Source organism: Gymnogyps californianus, chromosome 16, assembly GCF_018139145.2.
Source record: "Gymnogyps californianus isolate 813 chromosome 16, ASM1813914v2, whole genome shotgun sequence".
Lineage (NCBI taxonomy): Eukaryota > Metazoa > Chordata > Aves > Accipitriformes > Cathartidae > Gymnogyps > Gymnogyps californianus.
Genome location: NC_059486.1, coordinates 4,943,149 through 4,969,350, shown reverse-complemented (window position 1 = coordinate 4,969,350; position 26,202 = coordinate 4,943,149). Strand labels below are relative to the sequence as shown.

Sequence of the window (26,202 nt, the reverse complement as noted above, 5' to 3'; positions counted from 1 at the left end):
GAAGATATCAAAAAGGCTATTGATACTAGTGGAGATATTCCACATTGCTAATAAGAAGCCCTGCTCCATATAGCTTAGGAGTAGGACTACAGTCAAGCTAAGCCTAGGACTCAAGCAAGCCTCCAACAGATTCAAACTAAATGGAAGTTTTGAGTCAGATCCAGAAATGAGTAAGAAGCCAAGAAAAGCATCTGTGTGGTACAAAACGCCATCATACTTCTTTGCATTTGTAGCAGAGGAAAAAAAAAAATAGTTCATGCTGAATTTTGCGATCAAGACTTTGTATCAAAGATCAGAAAATGCAACACCAACACAGAGTAAGATTCTTCCAAGGCAACAGCTGCTAGCACCATACAAGTGAAAGCAGGCCAAGTACTCTCCCTGGAGTACTGCGCATTTGTGGGTTGAACTTGTTGAAGAAATTTTAGGTCAAAAAGGAAAAGAGGCAATTAGGACACAGAACAGTCTGGATGGAAAAGGAGACCTCACCTGAAATCCTCAGAGCCAGCAGAGCAGATATACTGGTCCAAGTAATTCCACTTGTACTCTTCTAGTCTCTCATGGGAAAATTCTACCCAGCAAGAGACAAATTCAGAGTCAGAGTGTGAGGGGCACAAGCTGTAAGTGTAGTTTATCTGAGCAGATTCGTATGGATACCTAAAAGAGAAAACGCAAACATTAACCTCAGCATCATCAGTAGCAATGCTTCTCTTTCTTCTCTTAAAGAGAATGAAGGTTCTACAGTATGTTCTTTTAAGCAAGTACAGGCAGCTGGAAAGGCAAGTTCATCTGAACATTGATAGCAAACTGCTCAACCAGAGAGATACTCACTTTGGCAGGTATCGAGTCACAGTAATTATTTTGTCTTTTAATGTTACTTTGTGGAAAGTACGGCCCATACTCAGCCAGTACTGATCTTCTTCCTCAGGTCGGTTTCTTGATACAAGACCTAATTGTAAAAAGCAAAAACACACCCCTTTCAGCTTACTGCAATAGTCAGAACTCTGTCAACAAACCGTACCTATGGAGAGAGGCTCCAGAATCGGGCTTCTGAACTCAAGACAAACTAAAAGCCATCTTTCAGGCCACCTTTTTAAGGAACATATGCACAATGAGCCTTTTGTTCTTACAGTTAAGATTTGCTAGTATCACAACCAAAGAAGGGCATTCACAATTCATACACCACCAATATAGACTTCCTCTAGTCAGGACAACTAGAGAACAGACAATATGAAGTGCTGAGAAACTGGTGGGTATGATGGTAAAGCTGGGCTCCACTTTCACTTCCTCTCTGTGCTTCATTTCTGGAACTAACCACTTAAGCTTGGCACTTTACCAAAGGAGCCTTGCTGCTCATTCCCAAACCAGTGAATAACAACCATATCCTACTCGTGTATTCCCTGCTCTATGAACACTGTATCATGCTGACTTGTCTAGAGAATATCCAGAAAAAAAAAAGTCAGAAGTCAAACAGTAAGTCAGATTCTCTCAAAGGAATATGATACCCTCTTAACCCACTCCAGTCCTCTGGGGTTTAACTAGGTTTAGCTGACTCATGGTTTCAGGACAATGAAGCTTTACCTGTCTACCTGGGACCTTCATAGCTATTTTAGAGTTAGGATACTGCTTCTAGATACATACCTTTGGGAGCTTTGGCTCTGTCTTCTTCTAGAGATGTGCCTGCCCTGCAGTCACCATGCGAATTGCGTTTAAGATGTATTCACCCAAATGGCACTCAAACCATATTTCATTTGGGTTCACCATCACGAATATGAGGCCGGTTTCTTATCACAGTTCAAAAATCCTGCACCTGTCCCTTCATGGTGCAGCTGTATTTTCTGTGCTGCACCAGACCAGGCTCTCTCCCAGCAAAGGTTTTCATATAACAACAAAAAAAACCCCCAAACAAACAAACAAAAAAACCCCCCGAGGGCTTCAACAAGCATCTATGCCCCATCCATAGAGGTTACTGGGATTGGCAGAAGGAGGGAAAGACAAAAGACTGAATTGTCAATACAAAGTTACCCACCTCGACTGTAAAGGGGACTGCTGCTGAGCGGGGGTGGCACAGTTGTGGCCGGTTTCTGTGGTTTGGATTGCACAATAATTTGATAGCCTTGCATGAGACGCTGACAAATAAACTCCTCAAACACCTGCTGGGCTGTCATCTGCACTCCTTCCTCATCTCTCCTGAACACAAAGGTTAAGGAGACTAGAATAAGGAAGCTGACTACACACCTATTCTTAGCTCTGCGTTTCCTAATCGCGGATTTATGCCTGCACTGGGCTCTGTGCAAGTGGAGCCCTCTGCCTGTGAAAACCAACCTGCAGGAGCAGGAGAGAAAAACGGGTACCCTTCTAATTTAAACAGGTGATGATTAGCTGTCTGGCAATATTTATTATGCCTTTGAAAGCAGTTTTGCAACTAGTAACAAATTTGCTTACAACAGTTGTTAAACTTCCAATAAATTCACCAATGATCACTTTAACAGCATTTTGCAGAGAATCTCAGTGCAGTCTGTAAATGTTCAGCAAAGCTCAGAACTGCAAGTGTGCAGGCAATGCTCCACCCTCTCCCACAGCAGGAAGTCTAGAGCAGAGAGAGATTAAAAGACACATCACTATGGCATCTTATTACAACTACTTCTGCTCTGAACTTCACCTTCCTGCTATAAAGGGACATTTGACATTTCTTTTAGGTGTTTCTTCATTAGTTCTGCTATTTCCTACGTATTTCAATCACCCTGACTAGTATTTTTGTTTTGTTCCCATAAAGCAGCAACACGAACAGGTCTTTCTGATGTAAGTCTTACAAGTTGTGGAAAGTTTGAAAAATGTTTAAGAAGATGAGACAGCTTCAGAAAAAAACCAAACTAACCCTATGAAAGAATAGTTACCAGAGACCTCCAAGACAAGCCGAGAAGTTCTGTTTATCCCACTAACACTATTTTCCACCAAGATTCTTTAAACTGAATATCCCTGAAAGTGAGGATAAGCATCTTAAACACTGTGCATACACATGCATTTGCTTATTTAGTGTTTCCAAAATACTTGCTAGAAAGGAGATTAACAAAGCTGATGGCTTGAGGTTGATTTCTTTGATTGAAACACAACAGAACAAGAAAAGAGATGTAAAATTTTGTACGCAAACAATTTCTAACATAAAATCTACAGAACACAATACTGTCAGATTGTAACACCAGAAAAGGTGCAAAGTTACCACTGAAAACAGAAAAATCTAAGCATTCTGCTGCTAACTACGTTAGCAATTCATCTTTCTCTTGTACAGTCTCCAAAGTGTTCCTCTTCCCTCAACTGCGCCTTAAGCACTTTGATTCCATGCAAGTTACTTTACAGAGAAGGTGCTCGCCAAACCTGTCAATGTCAGCTTCTGGGAGGAGATCATAGCAACCCTCAGTGTAATCGTTCTGCAGACTCTGACGGTCGGGGAAGTAGTCCGTGGTAAGAGGGAGACATGCCGGAGTAGTGAGAGATTTCCAGTCCACTCCAACTGTACAACAGAAGCCTGGCACTACGGGGGGAGCAGACAGCGTCAGAACTGCCTCGTTGTATCATTGGGGGGGGGCAGACAATGGGGGCATATATGGTCACCCATGAAAACATAGGGTGCAGAGAAAGATGAAAGACATGTGTGAAGAGGAAAGTTAGAAGGAATGAGGGACAAAACCAGAGTTGGCATAAAGTCAACAGGGACAAAAAGGGGGTGGAATGGGAAGGGAAAAGGAAAGTAGGACGGGAAGAAGGGAGGGAGAGAAAGAGACAGAGTTTGTTAAACAATGCAGTGCACATGCTAATTCAATCCCATCATGCAAATGGCATTCAAAGTTAATACATTTAATTTTCTGTTGATTGAAAGCTAGAGCTGACATAGCCACCGCTCTTCCAAAATTACAGCAAGTCAGATGCAGTTACTCATTATTAATAAAACAGACCAACATTCCAAGTCTGAACAAGACCAGCTTTGCATCCTAGACAACTGCAGAAGGAGCTGGGGATGAGGAGAGAAAGAATGACAGACCAGCCTCTTTCTGGAATAGTACAACAGTAGAAAAGGGAGTATTTCTACAGTTATAAAAACAGAAGACAGATCCAGAGGGGTGGGAAGACCAGAAAAACAGTAACTTGGAAAGTAATCCTTCCCCACACCCTTTCCTAGAGTTATGTTGCAGTTTTGAGATTACAGAGATCTAAAACTAGACATTAAAAAGCAAAAGCTAACTAAATTATATCAAATCATCAGTTCACTACTGCACTACATTCTAACCTGCCTCAAACGACCTATATCAAGGCATTTGGCCTACTACTAATTCTTAACTTCTTGTCATAGAGATCTTACAGACAGAAAGTTATTTTACTATAAAAATGTTAACATTAATGGCAGGAACACTGCAGAAGTAATAAATACAGGACACACCGCTATAAAGAAAATGTTTTCTTAAGCAGTCACACACTTGTTTCTGTATTAGATGAAGACAGATATTTCTCTGTAAACGGTACCAAATTCAGAAACTGACTGTACTACTTCTGCTTCAATTAGCTGGTGCCAAGCAAACTTTTCATATTGAGAGGCAGGTAAGAGTTCAGCAGCTTTAGCTTTTTGCATAATAGTGTCTGGTAAGGAAAGAATTTCAGATGTAATACGACAACCCGTTTCACATGATACAGAACTGCAGTCACAGTGAGAACCTGCAAATTACTGCAGGGCAAAATAAACTACTGCCAAAAGCCACGTAGGCTCCTCAGTTTCTTGCCTACCACCTCCTGATGCCTCGATATACGTACATGCCCTTTCTCTCCCTATCTTCCCATCTATACAAACTCTTTTCCGAACCTTTCTCCTGCTTACTTGGATCCGGAGAGTTAGAGACAGCATCTTCCAAGGAATCCTTGTTCTGAGTTTTGAATTTCATCCCTACAAGAAAGAAATATGTATTTTTTTTTTTTAAGCAACTATGCACTTCACTTTCATTTCAAATAAAAATAAATCAAAAGCATGCAAATGTTTTAAGAATATGACATTTCTCTCCTTGGAAAGAATGCAGGGTTCTGCACAGCAGAAAAATATACAAAAGCCAACTAAGGAGGAAAAAAGACATCTTCGATGAAATTCAAATATCTCATTAGAAGTGTTCAGTAGCTAAAAAACAAGCAAAACCAACCTCCCCAAAATGGTGAAACACATCTTGAAAAGTAGATGCCATAAAAAAGCAAATAACAAAAAAAGAAGAGTCACCTATAATCATTTAGCTTGCTAATCTCAAGGTCTCAGCAGCTAAGTACTTTTAAATACATTCAGTAGCCAAAACCAGAATCCTTTTTTATTGGTTTTCTCTTTTTATGAACAAGGGATAAGTTAAGAGGAAGAATTTCATAAAACACAGGAGCAGCAAGAAAGGAAGTTAACGGACTTTCACCTGGTGGGAGAAGAGAACCCATATATAAAATTCTAATTATCTAAGACTCTAAAGAGTCTAAGTAATTTATGAAAATCACAATACAGATTTACTCCAATTCCAACATTTTTAGGCATAAACTACAAGTACACATTTCACCTCTCTGCCAGGGGGCAGGGAGGAAACAACACAAACAGTTCATCTTTTGATTCAGCAAATACAAACTACCTTTTTATCCTTTGCCACGCTAAAAATTTGAAAAGTATTAATTAAGCCTTCAGTGTCCCTAAATAGGTCCAATATATTAATTACAGACTGTTTAAAACTACCATGTTCCGAAAAGGCAGTAACTTCCATTACTTTTCAACCTGTAAGATATACCTTGGTCCATACTTCACTAAGAAAGAATAGTAAGGAAGTTTTTATTCATTGTGAAAGGAGATAAAATGATAGCTATTTAAGAGATGCTCAGTTTTTGAGCAAAATTCAGTTTATACTAACCTAAATAAAGACTAATAAGGGACTTAAGACTAATGAAAATTTATATTTAAGTTTTGATTAGGACTTAAGACACTATGATTTTTCTCACTGTCAAATGGATTCGTTCTAAGCAGCCTATTAACCTGGAAAACAGATACTAAAACTACAGCTCAGTGAACACTAAGCCAACGTGATGCTATGGTACCCCTTGACCAGTTCTTCCTAGTCTCCATGTCACATCTGTCTGCTGTATTTGCATCAATATTTGTGTAGTTACAGTGAAACAATCCATATAGCAAAGAAAAACCCCAGTTACTCTTCATTTGGATCAGTTCCCTCAGCTGGTTCACCATGTAGCTGTATAAACAGCTGTTGTGGCACATGAGAGGAAACAAGCAGCTAAGGAGACAAGAAAAATTGCTGGCTTAAAAGGCATTTATCAAAATACAAATTTCAGGAAGCCTCCAAACATTTAAAAGGAGCCATTTTTATAAAACTAGCTTATGTAGATTTATCCAGGAAATTGCTGTCGACATCATAGCTGTTACTCTAAATAGCATTTACTAACGGAAAGGATGGTTATCTGCTTCCATGATGGTGCCAGTAGAACAGTAAAGGAGCTGGCTCAAATTGGCATTCATCTTTCACCAACTCCACTGATGCCATCTGCCATCTAGTTAGGGAATTGCAACAAGATTTATTTGCTCTGAACTATCATCTACCATCTGCTGGACAATAGAGACAACATACCGAATGTCAATGTAAATAGATGGGGTAATTTTTCACTGTGAAGCCCATGTTGCAGCAAAACATGCTTTGGGCAGCAGAGGAGAACCAGACTCACTGAGAAATCGTATTTTTGGAAATTAAAAAAGAAAAAAAAAAAGAACTGTTTCATTTCATAGGTGACTCAAACCATAAGGGAGAAACCTAAGTCAAATCACTGAGTCACAGTGTGGCAGCTACAGATGGCTGAGGGTGTTTAGTCAGGGAAGGTGCTCATAACGACTTTCACAGACACAGATTAACTTCCACCACATACATGATTTATATCCAATCTACAGACACAAAAGACTTCCATAAAATGCAAGCATGTTTATTGCCAGGATATGCTCTGCATCTAATTTGTGCAAATTGTATCCAGCAGCTGAAATGCAGTTTAGCAATTGCAAGAACAAACAAAGCCTATCTGGAAGGCGGGGGGGTGGGGGGGTGGGGGGTGTGTTGTGTGGAGTAAAGCAAGAAAATGAAATGTATTCAGATGAAATTCACAGAAGGAAACAACAGAACAAAATCACTTTTAATGCAACTACGTGAACACAAGACAAGAGAGACACAAGAAAATTAAGTCTGCTAACTTCTTTGTGGCTCTTTAAGGTATGAACATAGGGGAAAACATAATTATTTTCATCCAAATGTAATTCAGAAGGGTGATTTTTTTTTTTAAATAATCTTTAAATTGGTTTTGAAAAAAAGAACTGAAGTCTTGAATGCTATAGTTCAAAAGATCAGATTTTTTTTTTCCATGTGCCTATCTCAAAAGTATGTCCATAAAATCAGAAGGTAGGTTGCAAAAAACCAGACAACACAACAGAATGCTTAGTTTGGCATGTTGTTCCACTTACAGGATTCAAAAGAAATGTTGAGAATTTCCACTAATTCAGGTGTCTGGGTAAGGTAAAAAAAGACAGTGCTAATCCTCAACTGAAAGTACAAACAGGTGTCTTCTCTCAAAAATGTGATTAAATATTTTGGGCTGTGTGAATAACATTTAGTATAAGTAGTGCCACGTTCAGAGTGCTTAAAATCTGGAGAAAGTGCATTTGTAGATAATGACAAGAAAGCTAGAAAACACTGAATCCCAGAAATCACCACGCAAAATAAACCTGCTTTTTCACAGCTTCTCTCAAAACCTAGATACAACCAAACTTCATTCTTTCCATCAGCTTGTATGTGTAAAATACATATATATATTTTCAAAGAAGTTTCTTAATCCAAAGGGTGACACCTTAAGGCAACCCCACCCAGAAAAAAAGAGTTCTGAACAATACCAGTGCATATTTAGTTATTTTTTGTGTCTGGACATCAGTGCTTTGTTATTATGGAACTCAGCAACTGCCTGAGAGCTTATCATATGTAAACAATGAGCATCTTTCTATAGTAAAGTTTGTAAGACATACCTAGAGAAGTAGAGACACATTAAATAAAAAAAAAAAAACAAAACCCAACAAACCAACCCAAAAAACTACCACACACCAAAAAGTTCAAGTAAGAGCATTAACAGATCACTCAAAGTTGAAAACTGGTTTTTCATTATTGACTCTTTCTACTTTGTAACGTCTGGTCCACCCACTTCCCATGACTTCTGGCTCTATTACTTTGTCACTGCTAATAAGGAAGGGCCTTCTCTCCCAACTCCATGCTCTATCATTGCTTTGTTACCTGCACTGTTGCTGCCAGCCAGACCGTTAGAGTACTCTTCTGTTCCGCTGAAGCTCAGGAAAGAGGCACTGTCACCTGGATGCCGAGAGCTGATATGTCTGGAGAAAAACAAAATAGCCTGTATTATACAAACTCTCCTCACTCATGCCATTCCTTGCTTTCAACAAGAGCTGATATAACAAGTAACAAGTAATCAGCCTGCCGTCTCAGCTGAGCCAGTGGTGAAATGATGCTCTTAATGATGTTTGCAAAGATGGTAACAGGCACAAAAGCAGCACAGAGAAGACTGTAACAATATTCCGTATCTGTCCATACTGTTTGTTCTTTGCCTCTAGCAATAACCAATGCACTATCTTTGCAGGACAGTGGAGAACCAGCTACTCATATACCTCCCAGGAGAGAAATAAAACTTAGCTAGTTATTTACAGATCTGATTTCATGGTCTATAAAACCAATATTCCAGACTGAGCAAATTGCTTTGGATGAGTATGTCATCCACAGAGACGACAAAGAGATACAGAAAAAGAATTATCAAGAATATGACACAAGAGATTGGCGTTAATGACAAGACACTTTAGCACGGTAGGATGTACTTATGAAGTAATAAAAAGGCAATCTTATTTTTTTAAAGTAGAACTAGGGAACAAAGTTGGTGAGGATGATGTAATATTAAAATTATGCAACACAAAGATTAGAGTATTCTAAAGAACAATACAAAGTGTAAGATAGGACAACAATTTCCCTATAAAAGATTAAAAAAAAAAAAAGCATGAAAGAATAATTAGGCAGTGTAATTTCCTGAAGGACTACTTGAAGATAGTAGGAAAAAGCCCCCGAAAATTAAAAAGGTAGAGGATACCAGCAGTGTCCTCACTCGCTCTGGACATCCAGAAACAATATGTAACATGAATTTCTATAAGCATGCAAGAGGAAAGAAACACATAGCAGGAAAGATACCGAAGTTAATGATGAAAGAAACAAACTTATTGGCAATTCTAAAGTTGCCTAAACTACCAAAATGTTTTTGGTAAACAACATTTAATAATGAGTGAAAAACACAGACAAAATGTTGTCAATAAAAGAATAATCAGCTAAAAAACAGGTAAGAATATCTGGAGATTGGAGAACAACTGTGCAGCTTGAAAAATGGCCTAGGTGAAATGAATGATCTAAGTTCTCTTACTGTAAAAAGAGCCTCCCCACAACCACGCCACATCCAGTAACACTGGGATCTTTTTCACTTCTCAGAGCCAACAATCAATATAAGCTCCCAGCACTGACCAAAGCTTGTTTTTCAAAAGAAAACTAGTTTATGAACACAGGTACTTTCATTTGCAATCCATCCCCGATGTTTATGATGGCTGTATTTCTCACCACCATGGGGAAGACAGGACTGAATGGATAGCACTGTAATTGCTCAACAGCTACTGTGAGGCAAAGCTATGCCCTGTGCTAAAAAATGTTCTATTCTGGGATGAAGGTCACAGCTATTGGGATAATAAGTCAGGAATTAAAGACACAGGTTTTTATAAGGCAATTTTGAACAATTCCATGAATGATGCATTGTATTGCTTGTGCACTGCAAACTCTCTGTGATAAACTACCACCTTCCCCAAATTAGGGGAGGTAAACCATCTCCAGCCTTGCCAAAAGAGCTTTATATCTCAAAATAAAAGTGTATACTGCATATGTGGCACTGACACAACATATTACTAAACTTAAAGATGACAACCTATAACTGCCTTACTGTAACACATATAAAATTTTAAGGAAAACGGATGTTCGTGCAAAGTCTACACAGGTTCATCCTAAGGACCTCACCTGCCAGTTGCCTCATGGTAAGCCAGCTCCAGCAGCTCAGCAGAGGAATGCGTCAAATCCTGTTGCCCATTGCCCTGCATTTCTGCCATATTCTGACGGGTTTGATGATGGATCTGGATAGCTTCTCCTGATGGACCTACACAGTTACAGTTTGATCATTAATCACCACATCTGCATTGATTCCTCAGTTGCTTGTACCCTCCTTTTGTCAACAACACAGGCAATGCTAACTAATGGAAATGAAGAAAGCATGTTTATGAAATCTTCAAAGACTTGAACCTCTGGCATCTTCTCTGAAGCCAGCGAAGCAGAATATTCTTTTAAACATTTTGGAGGGCCTACTTACAAGGCGCTAAACAAATATGAGAACAACTCAGCATCTGAAAGTCAACCCAAAGTATAGTTATGATTCACTTCAACAGCCTCCATCTACTATAAGATTGTTCCACAGTACCTGATGCTGCAAGTTTGCCAACAGATGGTAATATTTTCAAAAAGAGGATCTCTGCTTTATCAAGCCTATACACTTAGTTCAGCCTCTGTTACAGTGCAGAGTACCTCAAGACACCAGAGTTCACATTGGCTCTCTTGTGTTAATGCTTGGACAAGGAAAAAGTAACAGCAATCTAATACGCTACGAAACAGACTTACCCACAGGAAAGGTGTGCATCCAGCGCCTCCTGTTAGATGTAAGTTTCATGGGCATGCGGGATGGGGCAAATGGGTTTATCAGTGCTCGCTGGGGTGTATAGCCCCCAGGCCGAATGTGCAGCATGGATTCCGCACTGCCAACATGGAACCTCCCAGGGGCACTGGAGTCACGTTGCTGAGACTCCAGCATGTTCTCAAGGACATCTAGAAAACACAGCTTAAGGTCAGTGTGAGATCATGTAGAAACCAAGAAAAAGAGAATGAATTGCTCAGGGATATAAAGATTCCCCAGGGTAAGTGGGAATAAGGAGAGCTGAGGAGTAGGCAGGGAGAGAAGCTGAAAGCACTTTCAATCCAGTCTGCAAGTTACAACATAAACAAGAATCCAGACAAGAAAGAGTATTATTTCATCTGCCATTACAGCATTGCTGTATACTGTGTCACTTTATACTAAATGAAGCCATAAAGAAACCACTTGCTAAGTCAACCATGAAGAATCACTCAGAGCTTGGAGAATTCCTGAGAAATCAAAAGACTGACACACCAGAAACTTCAGGATGAGTACCAAAGACATAGCAGAAGCTACAACTGAGCAATATATGCTGTTTTGTAAGATTCAGATTTGACCACTGAAATAAGGGATTACTTCCAGAAGACATGGGACAATCTCAGCAAGCTAGCAGTTAGTCATTACTATTCAATGTAGAACAGAAGTGCGGTTATTTAGAAATATGAGAGAGAAATAAACCAGGTGACTAAGTAGCAATTACTCTGTTCAACAAATGGAAATCCCAAAGAGAAGGAAGGGTCTCATTTACCACTCTATACTGCCAACTAGAACATGTGAAAAACCTCAGTTACTCTGACTCTTCCCTCCCCACCAGTCCTGTTCCACACACATCCCTATCCAGTTGCACACCTTCTGCTGGGTCACAAGACTATCGTTCAAACTAAAGGGGTAACAGAAATACCAAGAATAATGTGTATATTAACTGACAGCAGGGGAAAACATGAAAGGTAAATGTAATGTGAAGTACACTGTGTGACAGCAGTTCCACACCAGTAAATTCAATTCCTGTAACAGGATAAATATGGTATCAGGTGTCATACAGCATGACATGAAAAAAATCATAAAGAGCGTTCAGGGATAGAATTTTACAGAAGATCAAGCAATTGCAGGAGGAATACAACTTACCTAGAAATGAGCTGGGTTTGTGGAAGATACCACATACTGTCTGAGAACAAAATTAAATTGGAAGGAAAAAAGGAGACTGCCAGCACTGCTAACACACCAAGATAGCTCAGTAGCACATTGTCAAAAGGAAGGATCCAGAAGGTGACTCTTAATGACAACAAATCCCCATAGAGAGAAGTTATAAGCAGGGTCCCCCCCAGGGCTTACTACTAAGGCCAATTCTCATTTGACAGATTATAGGTGACCTGGATAATAAAAAGTTACTTGTATATGTCCACATTTGCAGGCAGGCACAGGAGAATAGTCAAATATTAAAGGAGGCAATAGACAGGGGACAAGAGCAAATCAGTGTCAGGACAATTCTATTGAGGACAAGCCAATTAAAAAAAAGCAATAGACTTGGACAAGGATAACAAAGGGAGAAGGCACACCCAGCCGTAGCTGGAGCTGCAGAAAAGGTGTACCATCAATGCTAATATCAGCACCATCTCCCCTGTGCTGGCCTGGCAGTGGCCAATACAAACTTCCATCTTCTCTCTCCCCTCTCACCACCTAAGGTACTTTCCCATCTGCCTTAGGCTGACCTCTGGTGCTGGTATAGCCCAAAGAGCTGCTGACTTCACACTGGTGCAGATGAGGCCGTGGGATCATCAGGATGTTGGAGATCTTGCCCAGTGAGCTGTCGTCAGAAGCCTGGCTCCTCACCTCCTCTGGGGGCAGCGTGCGGCTCTGCAGAGAAGGGCTGCATGAGACGTCATAGGAACTAGAGCTCTTTCTGGTACGACTTTCTCTCTCCCTCACAGACCTGCTGAAAATAAACAGATATGTCCAGTGATATGAAAAAGAGATTAATTCCTGGGTTATCAAGGGGCTCGAACAGGCCCAAGTCATGTAAGAGACTCAATACTCAATAGGTGAACTCAAGAAGAGGACTACAAGGAAGCTATCACTATTTTTTTTACTATGTGGGTACTATACACTTTCGTGCATCATACAATAGAAGAACAGAACACTAAAATGCTTCCAGCGCAATGGCTGTAAAAAGAGCATGCTCGACTCTATGCAATTCTACAGACACCACACCAAGCTGGTAATATAGATGTGGTCTAGAAGATACTAGACCTGAGCGTACAGTGCTAGGAACACATAGCTATAGGGAAACTACTTGGAATTATTAAACTACATTAAATTGTACTGGCATCTTCCAGCATGGATTCCTACAAGCTGCTAATATTAACAAGTGAGTCCACATGCACAGCTTCCTCAGATTTAGGCAATACTACTGAAAGAAGGAAAGCAAAAAAATACTTCAAAAAAAAGTTCATCAATCCCATATTCCTGAAAAAGCACTAAAATTTATAGCTTGTTCAATGAATTTGGCCAGGACCTGAGAATAATTAGCCTTTCTTCTCTGATGAAAGGCCATGGAATATTTGAGAACCTGCACTCAGCTTCTCTGTTTCTTCTCTCATTCAGAAAGGCATCATTTTCAGGGAAGATTCCCCACCACTCTATGTTCAGCACCAGTTACTAAGCAGTGCATCAAACTAATGCTATTTCTACAACTGTGTGCAAGTCTATTGTGCAAGTACTTTCTTACCCAGCTTGCAAAATCTGCTAGGAACTTAGCAAGGGAGACTAGCTTCATTCTACTTCAGACAAAATTAAAGATGTAAGGAAAAAGCATACTTATGCCTTTTCCTAGATCCCACACACTATCTTAGAAGTAAAATACCAGACAACCAGCCATAAATTCTAGCTACAGATAAAGCTTTTTATTCAATTCTAAGCATGTGGAGCTCAATTCTCCTTATATTTCTCAAAGCATTTTATGCATCAAGAAATACACCATAACATGGCTACTCTAGAACTAGTACACTCACAAGCCCCTTACCTGAAAGTGGTACAGCGCTGGGCTCTGGATGGGCCTGGCAGTCTGAACACCTGGGCATCATAGCCGTCATAATCCACCTGGATAGGCAGGGCATTCTCAGCATCTTTTGGAGCCCCTAATGCTGAAATAAAAATCATATAGCACTGGAACCTCTTTCAAGAATGTTCGAGATCTGCAAGTTAGAAGTATCCAACTCTCACCACTAAGGAAAGTATCTATTCCAAAAGAAATCACATACAAAAGTCTCATGAGCAGAACAGCTGGAGCAGCTCAATTATCAAAGCTGGTGCCTCTGAATCAGGGCTGCTGAGGCCCTAATATCTTTCCCCATATATCCAAGACATTAAATTAATAATCAACAAATCAATCCTTGTATGAACAGATGCCTCGAGTTCCCTCATGAGGGAATTGCACATTTTAAAGCATCTTTGAAAGAATGGACAGCCTCACTTACAGAATGTACACCTTCCTGAAATGAGGTGATATTAGAAGAATGTAGGCTTCTCCCACTGTAATTCTGTGGTCATAGCACTGACAACATCCCAAGCCAGCGAATGCCCTCCTGTCCTACTCCCACAAACAGTACTGCTAGCACACCAGCCTGATACCATCTATTCCTCTAGCCAGGTGACAAGCAGCCAGGACAGAAACTCACCCTCCACATTAGTTATTTGTCAAGAAGGCAACTGACACATGCACATTAACATCCTGGATAACGACTATGCGGTTTTGATGGTTTTCTGCAACAATTGTCCCTTCCCACTTCTCATCAGTAGTGTTTTTGCTGAAGTGTCATTGTCTTACTACAGCTGTTTATTAGTTTGGGAGTCAGTGGGATATATCGTTCCAGAACAGAATTACTCACAGGCATCTCGGTTATTTTTTGCTTTCTCAGTCAGTGGCTGGAGGGTCCAACAAAGGAAGTGTGAAGTGACCAAAAACAAAAAAAAAAAAAAAAAAAAAAAAAAAAAGAAAAAGAGAGAGGAGACAAAAGACAGAGAGAAGGGAGACAGTCAGCATGTTCTAAGGAAATATCCCCCAGTGTGATCAAGCATCAGACTTAAAAGTTTATACTGCTGACTCAGCGAGGCAGCCATACCACTTCAGAAGCATTAAATACTGATACTCAGTCACAAATCTGTGTAAAAAACACATCTTTGTCAACTTCTTTCTTCCTCTCCACAGAGTTCTTCGTTACAGAATGAAACTCTAATTTTTATGGTGGCTAAAACGTTTCTCACCTAGTTTCATCCTAGAAAGGAAAGACCTACAAACTAGTCCCTCATTCACAATCCCTACAACAATCATTACTGCTTTGCTTTCACTGTCTTTTAACACAGAAACGTAGTTACAGCTGTTGGAATATTTGCTAGAAAGATTCTGATGCTTGGCTGAGAAAAGGTATCTGACAAGCTAGTAAGAAAAGACAAATCAGAGGTACCTACTTTCCTTCCTGCCAGCTTGATCCGTGGAGTGAAGCTGTTACACAGGAGCTGGCTTTTGGATGTGTAGAAACTGAAAGAAAAAACAGGGTAGCTCAGCTGTCTTCTAAGAATTGAAGATAGTTGGTCAGCTACACAGAAAACAGCCTGTGAATTTGAGCTAGCTATTAAACAGAGAAAAGGGGATACCTTTCTCTGCATAAGACAACATACAGAAAACACTGACGGATGGTTAACTTGAGAGAAGCTACTCTTTCCTTCAAAGACCAGCCTTTAATTCCCATACAGCCTCAGCCTAGACCTCATCTTAATATTCTCACATCTGCATTCCCCAGTTCACTTCCTCCTTCTACAGAAAGGTATCCACTTTCACTGTCTATACAGTACTGTGCAGTTTATGTGACTCTCTCCCTAATTTACATGACAATAATGACTCACATCAGCTGCTTGAAAACTACAGACCTCCTCCCATTTGAAATAATTTATTCATTAAGATCTGTTTCTTGTCATCTGAATCTTTTAAATCCTGCCTTATTATAAGCCTTCAAACACCTTTTTCATTTATGGCAAAGATCAGATGCCTTCCAGCCACTCAAAAATATTGGGTGTAAGCAACCCATGAATGGTAATTGGTCAGGACAATCAATTAATGCATGCAGATAGAATAAGGTATTAAAAGAGAGAGAAAAAAAAAAATCCTACAGCAGAACAAGGACCAACGAGGCAGTTTTCATTCTGAGCCCTGATCAATGTGTGTAGGGAAAGAAGAGAGAGTATTATGGCACAGAACGTTTAACAGAAAACAGAAAGGAAACCTACCATGTCTTGGAGTGAAGCAGTGTAACACTGAGCCTCAGTGTTTCCTGCAACTGTTCCAACATTTATCCATGTTATCCACATTGTCTCTACTTGTAACTGTTCATCTGGGATGTATTTGTTTTCACTAATACCCAATCTAGTTGAAGTGATTGTAATTTTTGTTTAGCTTCCTGACTTCCTTCAAGCATAGCTAAAGGCTAGAACTAAGTTAGCTGGAAAGAGAGCTTAAGGTCAAGACCTTCTCCTCTGCAAATTGCCTATCATCTCTCATATGTTGCATTAATGCCCAGAGTTCTGCAAGAACATTCCTAGTTCTGCAAGACTATTGTAATATATGTCTTTGCTTCACAAGGAGAGCAGAGGAAATAAACAATGAAAGAAGAGAATTCAACAGATTATAAAGAGGAAAGCAAAGCAGAAGTGTTTAGCAAAGGCTGACAGAGTTCACCTACCTATGGTTTATCCAGTGTGGAATATTGTAGTCATCACCCAATCTGGAGTCGCCAGGTCCACAGCGATTATGGAGCTGTAAGAGTCATTCAGAAGCATAGCAACTAGTTGTGTCTAGCTAGTCACAAAATGAGTAACATTTCTAGTCAGAGCAGGGAGAAGGGAAAAGAAGCGTGCATTACCTTAAAGAGTGGTACAGCATGCAATGGTTGTTCTCCCATGCACACCAAGTCCACACCTATCCCTGTAAACAAAGAACAGTAGAGTTCAGCTATCTACCAAGCAGGACTGATATGCTGCTAAGCCAAAACAGACCATCAATTTGAGCTGAAGGCCCAATTTGTATTCATATCAGATTTTAAGATGTAATTATACTGAAAATGGTAGTTAACAGTCCTGTGGTATGGTTACAAACCAACAGTGCCAGCGGGGATATAACAAATGTTTCTTCTAAACTAATGCAAGTCATGCAAGATTACCCTTTAAGGGAAAGGTCTGCATGGACAGATGAAGTTCTCTATCACAAACAACAGAAATTAAATGCCTGTAAGTTCTCTGAAAATCTGCCCATTTCAATATGAAGTGCGGACACAAGTCTTCCAGCTGTAACCCCTCTTCCCAGAGCACACAAGTTACAACAGATACTTTTTCATAGCAAGAAAAGGCTTGAGCTTTTCCAAATATATCTGCCTGCCTTCATAAAGATTGCACAGTATCACTAGTTATTTACCATTGTCTATCATCCGCTGTTTGGTTAGAATCATAAGGAGTCGATCAACTTCAAATACACCCACACCAGGTGTGATAACCACAGACATCTGGCCAGTCCGATCAAAGTTCCGGTTTATGTAATGCTTGTCAAACACTAAGAGAAAGAATTAGGGAATACTTTAAAAGAAAAAAGATGCTGGATGGTTTTTTTGCAGAGCAAGGGAGGTGACTCTCTATTAACAGTGGTATCAAACAAGTTTCCACAAAGCACATGCAAGCATGAGAGGGCTTGTATATAGCCTTGTCCAACCAATAAATGTTAAAGCTACAGGAGAGAGAGCAGTTAGGGCAGAAGAGAAGAAAAGATGGGAACCAGATACATAAAAAGGCATATTTTTCTCATATGCTTAGTGTTTCCTTTATAACATCTCAAAAAAAAAAAACCCAAACCAACAAACCAACCCAAAAAACCCCCAACAAGGTGAAGTCCATTACTAATCATTTTAAACAACATCCTGTGCCCCCTCCCATGGAAGTAACAAAACAGCCATTAAGATGACAGAATGACATCGATGTACAGAATCACAAAAAGCAGATCTTTGGAGAGCCCTTCCAGCCCATGAAATCCATCTCCCTACTAAAAAAAGATGGATCTGCTTCACCTAAATCACGTTTGATCTAACATGATTTTGAAATGCTTCCATAATTTCAAACTTCAACTTCTACTCCAAGAGGTTCTCATACAGATACACAGCTAGAAGAAAAAGTTTCATCCTAACAAGGCCCTGTAAATGGTTCCTGAAGCCTGAAATACTCAACATTCAGTTATTTGAGAGCCACTGGTTTTCCAGAGACACACAAGACAACTTCTTCTGAGGCTGAAAATGGTAACTTAACCACCTAATATTCCCCTCCTCTTCACAGTGTTAAGGAACAGGCAAGAGAAGTCCACACCCATTTATGGGCAGTTGCTTTAATGGTTCTTCCCCTGTATGTTTTTATCCATTGTTCATAACTTACCATTGAATGAAAGATTTATGGCCTCCAGGTAGTTCCCTTGTGCCGAGGTAGAATTGTAACCTGGAGGAAAGCCCTCTGGACAAGTGTTCAAAAGAAAAAAAAAGAAAAAAATTATCATCTCTGAATAGACTAGCTTTTTAAAAAACAAACAAAAAATCAAAACAAAACTGCATTTGTAGTAAATCATAGAATGGTTTGCGTTGGAAAGGACCTTAAAGAACACCTAGTTCCAACCCCCCCGCCATGGGCAGGGACACCTTCCACTAGACCGGGTTGCTCAAAGCCCCATCCAGCCTGGCCTTGAACACTTCCAGGGAGGGGGCATCCACAGCCTCTCTGAGCAACCTGTTCCGGTACCTCACCACCCTCACAGTAAAGAGCTTCTTCATTGCATCTCATCTAAATCTACCCTCTTTCAGTTCAAAGCCATTAGCCCTTGTCCTATCACTACATGCCCTTGGAAAAAGTCCCTCTCCAGCTTTCCTGTAGGCCCCCTTTAGGTACTGGAAGGCTGCTAGAAGGTCTCCCCGGAGCCTCCTCTTCTCCAGCCTGAACAACCCCAACTCTCTCAGCCTGTCTTCAGAGGAGAGGTGCTCCAGCCCCCTGATCATCTTCGTGGCCCTCCTCTGGACTCGCTCCAACAGGTCCATGTCCTTCTGATGTTGGGGGCCCCAGAGCTGAACGCAGTACTCCAGGTGGGGTCTCACGAGAGCGGAGTAGAGGGGGAGAATCCCCTCCCTCGACCTGCTGGTCACGCGTCTTTTGATGCAGCCCAGAATGCAACTGGCTTTCTGGGCTGCAAACACACATTGCCAGGTCATGTTGACCTTCTCGTCAACCAACACCCCCAAGTCCTTCGCCATAGGGCTGCTCTCAATCTTATCACTCCAAAAAAATTACAGGCAAAATTGGTATTGGTATATCTCACGGAAAGACCCAAGCAAAATAGCCTAGCCATGAGAGCAGTAAGTAGTACAATAGCAGACTCCAACTGAAACTAGAGAGTTTACAGACAACTTTAAAAAAAGAGAAAAGGGTAAAAGCATGGGAAAGGAGGATTCTTGTACCTGCTTGCTCTAGTCGTACCAACACAGGATACTGGATGAAAAGCTTTTTAATGGTCACAAGCAATGAGGTCCACTCTTCTCGTCTCTCATTCTGAACTACAACTCTAGAAAGAGCAGAACTTAATGAGGATCATGAAAGGAAGCTATGAAGAGGAAGTGAGAAGGGACGAACAAACTATAGAAAAAGGAATGCACATAAAGGCGAGTGTTTCTTCCTTCTGCTAGGCACCACATTAGAACTACTGCATACTTGTAGCAGTCACTAAGGTGTAGATGCACACACAAAGCTGGGCACATCCCCAGCCAGAATAATCTCTCACTTCTAAATGGGTGATCAACATTACATGTCAAATAGCATCGCTGTTCTGCAAAGAAGTAAGATCATTAACAAGTCCACATTCAGAATCAAATGACAGCTTCGACAGCTTCATCTGTTGTGACCATCAGCCAGAGAGCTCCAGTACCTAACTGGAAACACTCGTGGTTTCAACAATGGCACCATCTGTTCTTCAACTACTCAAGAACGTAAAGATCTGAAAAATAGCCAAGCCTTATGCAAAAACTACTCCCAACACTACAGAACTTTTAAGTTTGTTGGCAATTCCAATAGAGCACAGAACACAACATTCACATGCACGTGGAAGACTCATTTAGCAAATATGGGTGTGTACTCACAGATGGAATGGGGACTATTCATCAATTTGCTGCCAGTTTCAGACATAGATGTTTTTCACTATCTTAATTCCTTGCAAGGTCCTACAGTTAATAACATGATACTCTCCACACAGGTTGAACATACACTGTGGGACAAGAGATGAAAGAACTGGGAGGAAGACATACTTGTAAAAATCTTCATAAAATCTTCCCTCATGATCCTGCCGAATTGATGCACGATGCGTTTCAGGAAACTCATCTGAAACAGAAGTAAAAGCACATATTATCCTATGCTCTTGTATTGAAATTACTCATCTTTTCTAGTAAGGAGCTGTCATTTCCATTAAAAAAAAAACAAACCACTTTGAGAAATATGAGATCTCCTACACAATATTAAAATTGCTTTTAAACCAATATGACAGCTTGACTATGATGAGGAAAATTTGCCATATATTCTTCTATGTAAGGTTTTCACTGCAGTACTTTCATAAGAATGGCTGTGTAACCACTGTGCTTGGTAGGGAATACTTTGGACATGGGCATTAAGAAAAAGGGAAAAAAGTCACTGGCAGCCTGTGACCAACTTTCAAGAGAGAAGGAGATAGGTTTAAAAATAGAAACATGAAAATACAGAATTTACATACCTATAGATTTTGCTTCATAAAATGTTCTAGAAAATAGAACCACTGTCACTTCATGGCTGCAGTTCTTCTCCTGTCCAGGAAGAAGAGATGAAAAAAGAAAACCTTAAGGGTCACATTCAGTAGAAAACTGTGTATATACACATAAACACCCTCCTTCCCCTCACACCTAGGACCAAAGGTAACTAGAAAAAGGTAGACTGCTGTATTAATATATCTGCATGAGTGCTGCATATGCCTCTATGAAATAACATAATGGTCTGTCCTGTAGATTCTGTGCTTCTAGGCTATATCACATTTAACAGGAGCACTCTCCACTAGTCTCTAAAGAAACTCCTCTCTGTAGTTGCCAAGATACAAGATTTTTGTTTAAAAAAATAAAGACAGTTGACTCAATTTATTTATACATACTCACGGCAATTTGATATTCTTATTTGTTACTGTTTAGAGAGATGCCCCTAACAATTCCAGCGAAATAAAAAATTAAAACTTCACTAAACAGTTATAGTGCTAATGCATGCAATGGAATTAAGCTGTAAAGAGCACACTGGCCATCCCCTCGAAGGAAAAAGCTTGAAAAACCCCGTGAGCCCCGGCGTTGCTCAGGCCTATATCCAACATGGTATAGCAGTACTAAAAGCAAAACAGGCATTTTACAGACATGTCACGCAGGGCTCCTAATAACTCTCCAATGGACAAAAAGCACAACGAAAATGAGACGAATCTGTTGGGCACGCTCCTGCTCTCCTTAACATTTGGGACCATGGTGAGTTGTACTATGCATAGATGTTATACATTTAGGATTTCAGACTCTTTTGCCTTGTCTAGCTATTCTTTCAATTTAGGTTGCAGATTTTACATGTGCCTTTTTTTGAGTACTGATACGGTTCTCTCAAGTCAGTGGAAGTCTGCTGCAGGACTGCTAACAGCAGTTGTACCTGGCTGAGTCAGATCATGCACTGGGACAGGAGACAGCTCTGGGTTGTTCAGCCATACGAGGTAGTGAGGCTTTGTTTGTTTTTGAAGCAATTCACTTTCAAGAACCTTGCACATCATCAGCGGCCCATATACTACAACCTGGAACCCCTTCATGCTAAAAGATAGCAGCACTAAACAGATTACACACTGTACTAGGGAATTATTCAGAACTGAGTCCTGGAATAAATAAAAATGTGTAAAACAGACTTGTGCATTACTGCACAAGCCACCATATCACACATTTAGTGCCTTTAGTCCAGTCAGAGCCTCCACACGAACTGTTTGATACAAACAGAGCAGATACAACAGATCAGTATTGGGGTCACTTGGCACATGTATGATTTAATACAGACCTACAGTAATCACTCTTTTGATGCCCAGGACCCACCTCTCATAGTCCTGTAAATCTTAGCACTGCCTGACACAACCTGGGTCTTCCTCAAACTGGCACATGAATGGGCTCATTAAGATGGCATTGACTTGTTCTTTCAGAACAGGATGAATTCAATTGCTATTTACCTTCCATTTTGTGAAGAGGTCAGCAAGGAAACCGTTCACAGCTTTCTCAAAGTATAGGTCCCCTGCAAAGTAAACATCTCCAAAGCATGAAATAACAGCAGTTACTTCAACTATGGGGTATATTTAACCCTGAGATTCTAGGACAACTATTTTTATTAGAATCAGAGCAGCTGTGTGCGTAATGAATGCCAATATCACTAAAGCAAAGATGATAAAAAGATTAAAAAGCATGACTATGTTTCAGAGGATGTAAACAAGACACTGTCAAAAGGATCTGACCTTTAAATTCATTTTTCCAACACATTCGCAGCATGCTGGGAAAGCATCTGTACTATCTTTCAGGCATAGTATGCACAACTGATCCCCTGCTCAGTTTTGAATAGTTGCCCGGTTACATATGCCTAAACACATGGTCAAAGGAAGTGGTAAGAGGTTTGCTAAAGAATTAAGCCAGAAAAAAAATAGGACAATGACACAGATAAGTGACTCATTCTCAATGCCTAAAGTTTTAATACTTCTAGCTGACTCTGCCTGGGCTAAGGTGGGGTTTTTGCTTCCTCGCTAAGCCAAAGTCAAGAGAAATCTAAAACATCAAGGTCCTCTTTGCATACTTCCATACATTTCTGGTTTCAGGATTCATACAGGCTTGCACCTGCCCTCATCACCAAACATGTTGATATCCACAGAAAACCTTTCCAAGGTTCATAGTCAGTTGGCCTCCTTGATTTCGTCACTGAGGTAATGGTACTCAGGCCCTACAATAGGGACAGGAAAATTATGGAATACCCAGGAGACAGAGAAGCGTGGCACTGCTAGAAGGATCTAAGAAGGCACCATAGCACACCTTGGAGCACTGCCTAGGCCAAAGGTAGGATATTTTAGTTTTCTAGTAGTGGCAGAAATAAATAGTAGTGGCAGTTTTCTAGTAGGGGCAGAAAGGATAGCTGCTGCCATCCGCATTCACAACTAGGCAGGTCAGTTACCTACATACCATAAATATCAAAATCCCACATTTCACAGCTCATCTGGATAAAAATATAAACCATGGCAGAAGTGGAGCGGAAGACTACCTGCAAAGGAACGAAAGATCTTAATTAAAACAAAGTACATTCACTAAAAGGGACAAATGCAGAAGTTAACTACAGAGCAACTTATATGACTGTGCCCACTGCATCATAGGGAATTTCCCCTCTAACAAGTTGGCATTTCAACAGCCTGAGTAATTCCTAGTGCTGCCAGTGCAGAAGAGTTAAAGTTTACTAATGATTCATTCTCCTGAATTTATTGCCGTTCTTCACCTTACAACACAGCCAATTCAAATGATCCATACAAATCTGCAAGCAAGACAGAATTACAAGAAACCTGGCAAGGAAAGGAAGGGAAAAACTTCCTTTCCCCTGCTCCCTAAAATCTTACCCGGGTGTCCTCACTGATGTATCCACAAGTGACTTTCTCACTCTTTACCCACAGTTCACCTGCCTGTGCCCTGGAAGAAAAGGAGTGCAGAATATTTGCTAACCAGAGTGAAAATGAAGATTAGAGAATCAATAATTGAGCAAATAAGAGATGTACCAAAATCTGCATTCAAGGATGACTTGAAGACAGAGTAGAAGTTTATTTGGTTAAAACCTGATCTTTAATCCAAAAGATGTCAAACAGCCGTTTCCCTCTGCATCTGCACATTTCCTTGTCCCTTTGTCATCTCACCAGCAAATGAAGTAACCCTCATCTGAACTATTAATATGCCTTGGGAAGGGGGCGGAAATATTATAAGAGGTAAAAGGAAAATTATTTGGCATTCATCAGAGGCAACAAGTGTGGCTGGCTGTCCTACTACTACTTTCTTCCACCCCAAATCAGATAGAAGCCTTCCCCCACCTCGTGGTGCAGACAGAAATCTGTAGAAGAGTAAAAGAACAATAAAACGTGAAGGATTTTTCAGAGAAGATTCTCCAGTTGGATACTCTGGACTCATTACTCTAAAGTCATAAGTAACAGTAAGCCCTCAGAGGAGGCACTGACCTGATACCCGCAAATTCAACTTTTTGGGTGACATATGCACATGTGCTGACCTAAGAAAGAATAGTTACAGGTGTTGAAAGAACAGTAGGCTCAGAGTGAGCAGACCAATCTACAAAAAAAACCATTCACGCTCAAACACCTGACTTCTGCCATAAAATCATTAAAACCACGGAGCGTATTTACTACTACTATCTCAGCCTACAGAACCCCTGCAACAGACAACAGAAAATAGTTTTTAACACATATGAACTTTTATTGAGTTCATTTGTCTAATTCACTGCACTTAGAAGAGCCAAAGACTGCGCTTCAGAGATGCAGAAACAAAATATTCTAATAGTTACTTATTAAGTAGTACCATTCGAGGGGGGATACTTTAGCATACTTCTACTTGAAAAACATTTTGATTCAATTCCTTCCAAATGTAGTAAATAATTAAAATTCAGAACATAAGAAAAAAACCTCTCAACAGCATTTTCAGTGCCCAAGGCAGTAATTAACATTACAGCAATGGAGTAGGAAATGATGGGATTAATTTTTTCTGCAACACATTTACATCCATTTCTCCAGCTCTGATGTACCACTCACAGCGTAAGTTCCTCAGGAGCTGCTGATACTGGTCTTGTCCTCAGTTTTGTGTATTTTGTAAAATGCTTATTTTCTTTTACAGCAAGCAAAGAAAAGGTACATAATCTCTTCCACCCTACACGAGGACAGTAGAGGCCTTACCAAACTTTTCTTCAGTCGCCACATATCCCCGCGCCCAATATATTGATCTTTAAAGGTCAGCTCCACCAAGTCCAAGGTCACCTCCTGGGAAACAGAAATAAAACAGTGCTTAGATTTTACCTGTTGTTTCTAAGTAGCACCCTTCAATCTGTTCTGTTAAGAACCAAACGTTACAGTGCGGGCCGTTCTAAAGCAAGTCAATACTCCTAACAGATGCAAGATAAAAGGGAAGTCCCATCAGAATAACTGTCAAAGTTGTGCGTATACCTGGAACTACCGTGAGCTGCAAGACACCGCACAATGTGACCAGAAAAAGCCCAAGGACTCAATCTGTGCTACAAGTCTCAGTGCAAACTGGAAGCACAAGTAAAACAAATTACTTCCATTCTTCCTATTAAGGAAGCCTCATTTCCTGCAGATTTTTGTCTTGTGCTGAATGTAAGCTCTGTCTGAAGCTCTTTTGATAGTTGGGACATTTACAAGAGATGTCTCTCTTACAAGGCTCTCTGGTGTCAAATAACGCAAATCCATGCCACAGCTCTTCTTTTGACTAGGCCACTTACTGTTTCTCCTTACTCTGCCTGGTTACCCTCAATTTCTGGAATTTAAAGATATTTGAAATTTCTAAATTTCTATCAAGCTGTGTTGAAGCTGGTCCACAGACTTCAAAGACAGGGCAGGGATGGTAGGGAGAGAAGAAACAGACACATAACAAACTAACAAATAGTTCAATTGCCCAAGCCTCATTTTCTTAGGAAAGAAGGCTAAATACCTTTCAATAAAAAATAAATGCCTTTTTTTCCAATACTACTGTAGATGGAAATTCACAGGGCTCCGATTTGAGGTAAGTGAAGGGATAGATGGAAAAAAGTTGCAAAGCCACACACCTTTGGGTCAACAACATTCACATGGACGTCCTGGTATGGCCGCAGTCGGAACACTTGTGCAACTGTCTGATCCACACTTATAGTTTCTGCCACAAAAATGAGAAAGGACAGCAGAGAAGTGAACATCCCCAAAAGGTTTCAAGTGGTTTACAAGTACAAAAGCAATACAGTGAGAATGTCATGAAACACTTAGGGCCTCAGCAAAAGACAACAGCTTCTGGCAGCTATGGCCCAATTTACGAGTCATTAAAATCAAAGCAGGCGAGATAAACTCAAAGTTTAGGCTGAATTAATTCCTGCAAGAAGAAAAGATATAAAGCTAGTCAGAGAACGCAGAAACAAAAATTTAAGGCTAAAAAGCCAATTTTG

The 26,202-nt window shown here is 40.3% G+C and overlaps 1 protein-coding gene across 7 annotated transcripts in view; it reads right to left on the bottom strand.

The window, feature by feature from the left end:
• DEPDC5 (DEP domain containing 5, GATOR1 subcomplex subunit) overlaps positions 1-26,202 on the bottom strand; it is a 49,224-nt gene that overhangs the window by 19,533 nt on the left and 3,489 nt on the right. For 4 of the 7 annotated variants that reach the window (XM_050907008.1, XM_050907011.1, XM_050907014.1 and 1 more), the window contains exons 5-29: positions 25,834-25,919; positions 24,947-25,030; positions 24,221-24,270; positions 23,615-23,684; positions 23,190-23,268; positions 22,199-22,260; positions 20,705-20,774; positions 20,247-20,319; positions 19,407-19,510; positions 18,340-18,414; positions 17,339-17,473; positions 16,791-16,852; positions 16,611-16,684; positions 15,343-15,412; positions 14,763-14,799; positions 13,898-14,018; positions 12,588-12,811; positions 10,809-11,012; positions 10,158-10,293; positions 8,337-8,434; positions 4,868-4,933; positions 3,376-3,559; positions 2,030-2,190; positions 832-949; positions 490-657 (exon numbers count right to left, since the gene is read on the bottom strand). In XM_050907008.1, the coding sequence (XP_050762965.1) occupies positions 490-657; positions 832-949; positions 2,030-2,190; positions 3,376-3,559; positions 4,868-4,933; positions 8,337-8,434; positions 10,158-10,293; positions 10,809-11,012; positions 12,588-12,811; positions 13,898-14,018; positions 14,763-14,799; positions 15,343-15,412; positions 16,611-16,684; positions 16,791-16,852; positions 17,339-17,473; positions 18,340-18,414; positions 19,407-19,510; positions 20,247-20,319; positions 20,705-20,774; positions 22,199-22,260; positions 23,190-23,268; positions 23,615-23,684; positions 24,221-24,270; positions 24,947-25,030; positions 25,834-25,919 (2,611 nt within the window). The remainder of the gene's footprint in view (positions 1-489; positions 658-831; positions 950-2,029; positions 2,191-3,375; positions 3,560-4,867; positions 4,934-8,336; positions 8,435-10,157; positions 10,294-10,808; positions 11,013-12,587; positions 12,812-13,897; positions 14,019-14,762; positions 14,800-15,342; positions 15,413-16,610; positions 16,685-16,790; positions 16,853-17,338; positions 17,474-18,339; positions 18,415-19,406; positions 19,511-20,246; positions 20,320-20,704; positions 20,775-22,198; positions 22,261-23,189; positions 23,269-23,614; positions 23,685-24,220; positions 24,271-24,946; positions 25,031-25,833; positions 25,920-26,202) is intronic. The other 3 variants (XM_050907007.1, XM_050907010.1, XM_050907009.1) reach the window with 2 other exon arrangements.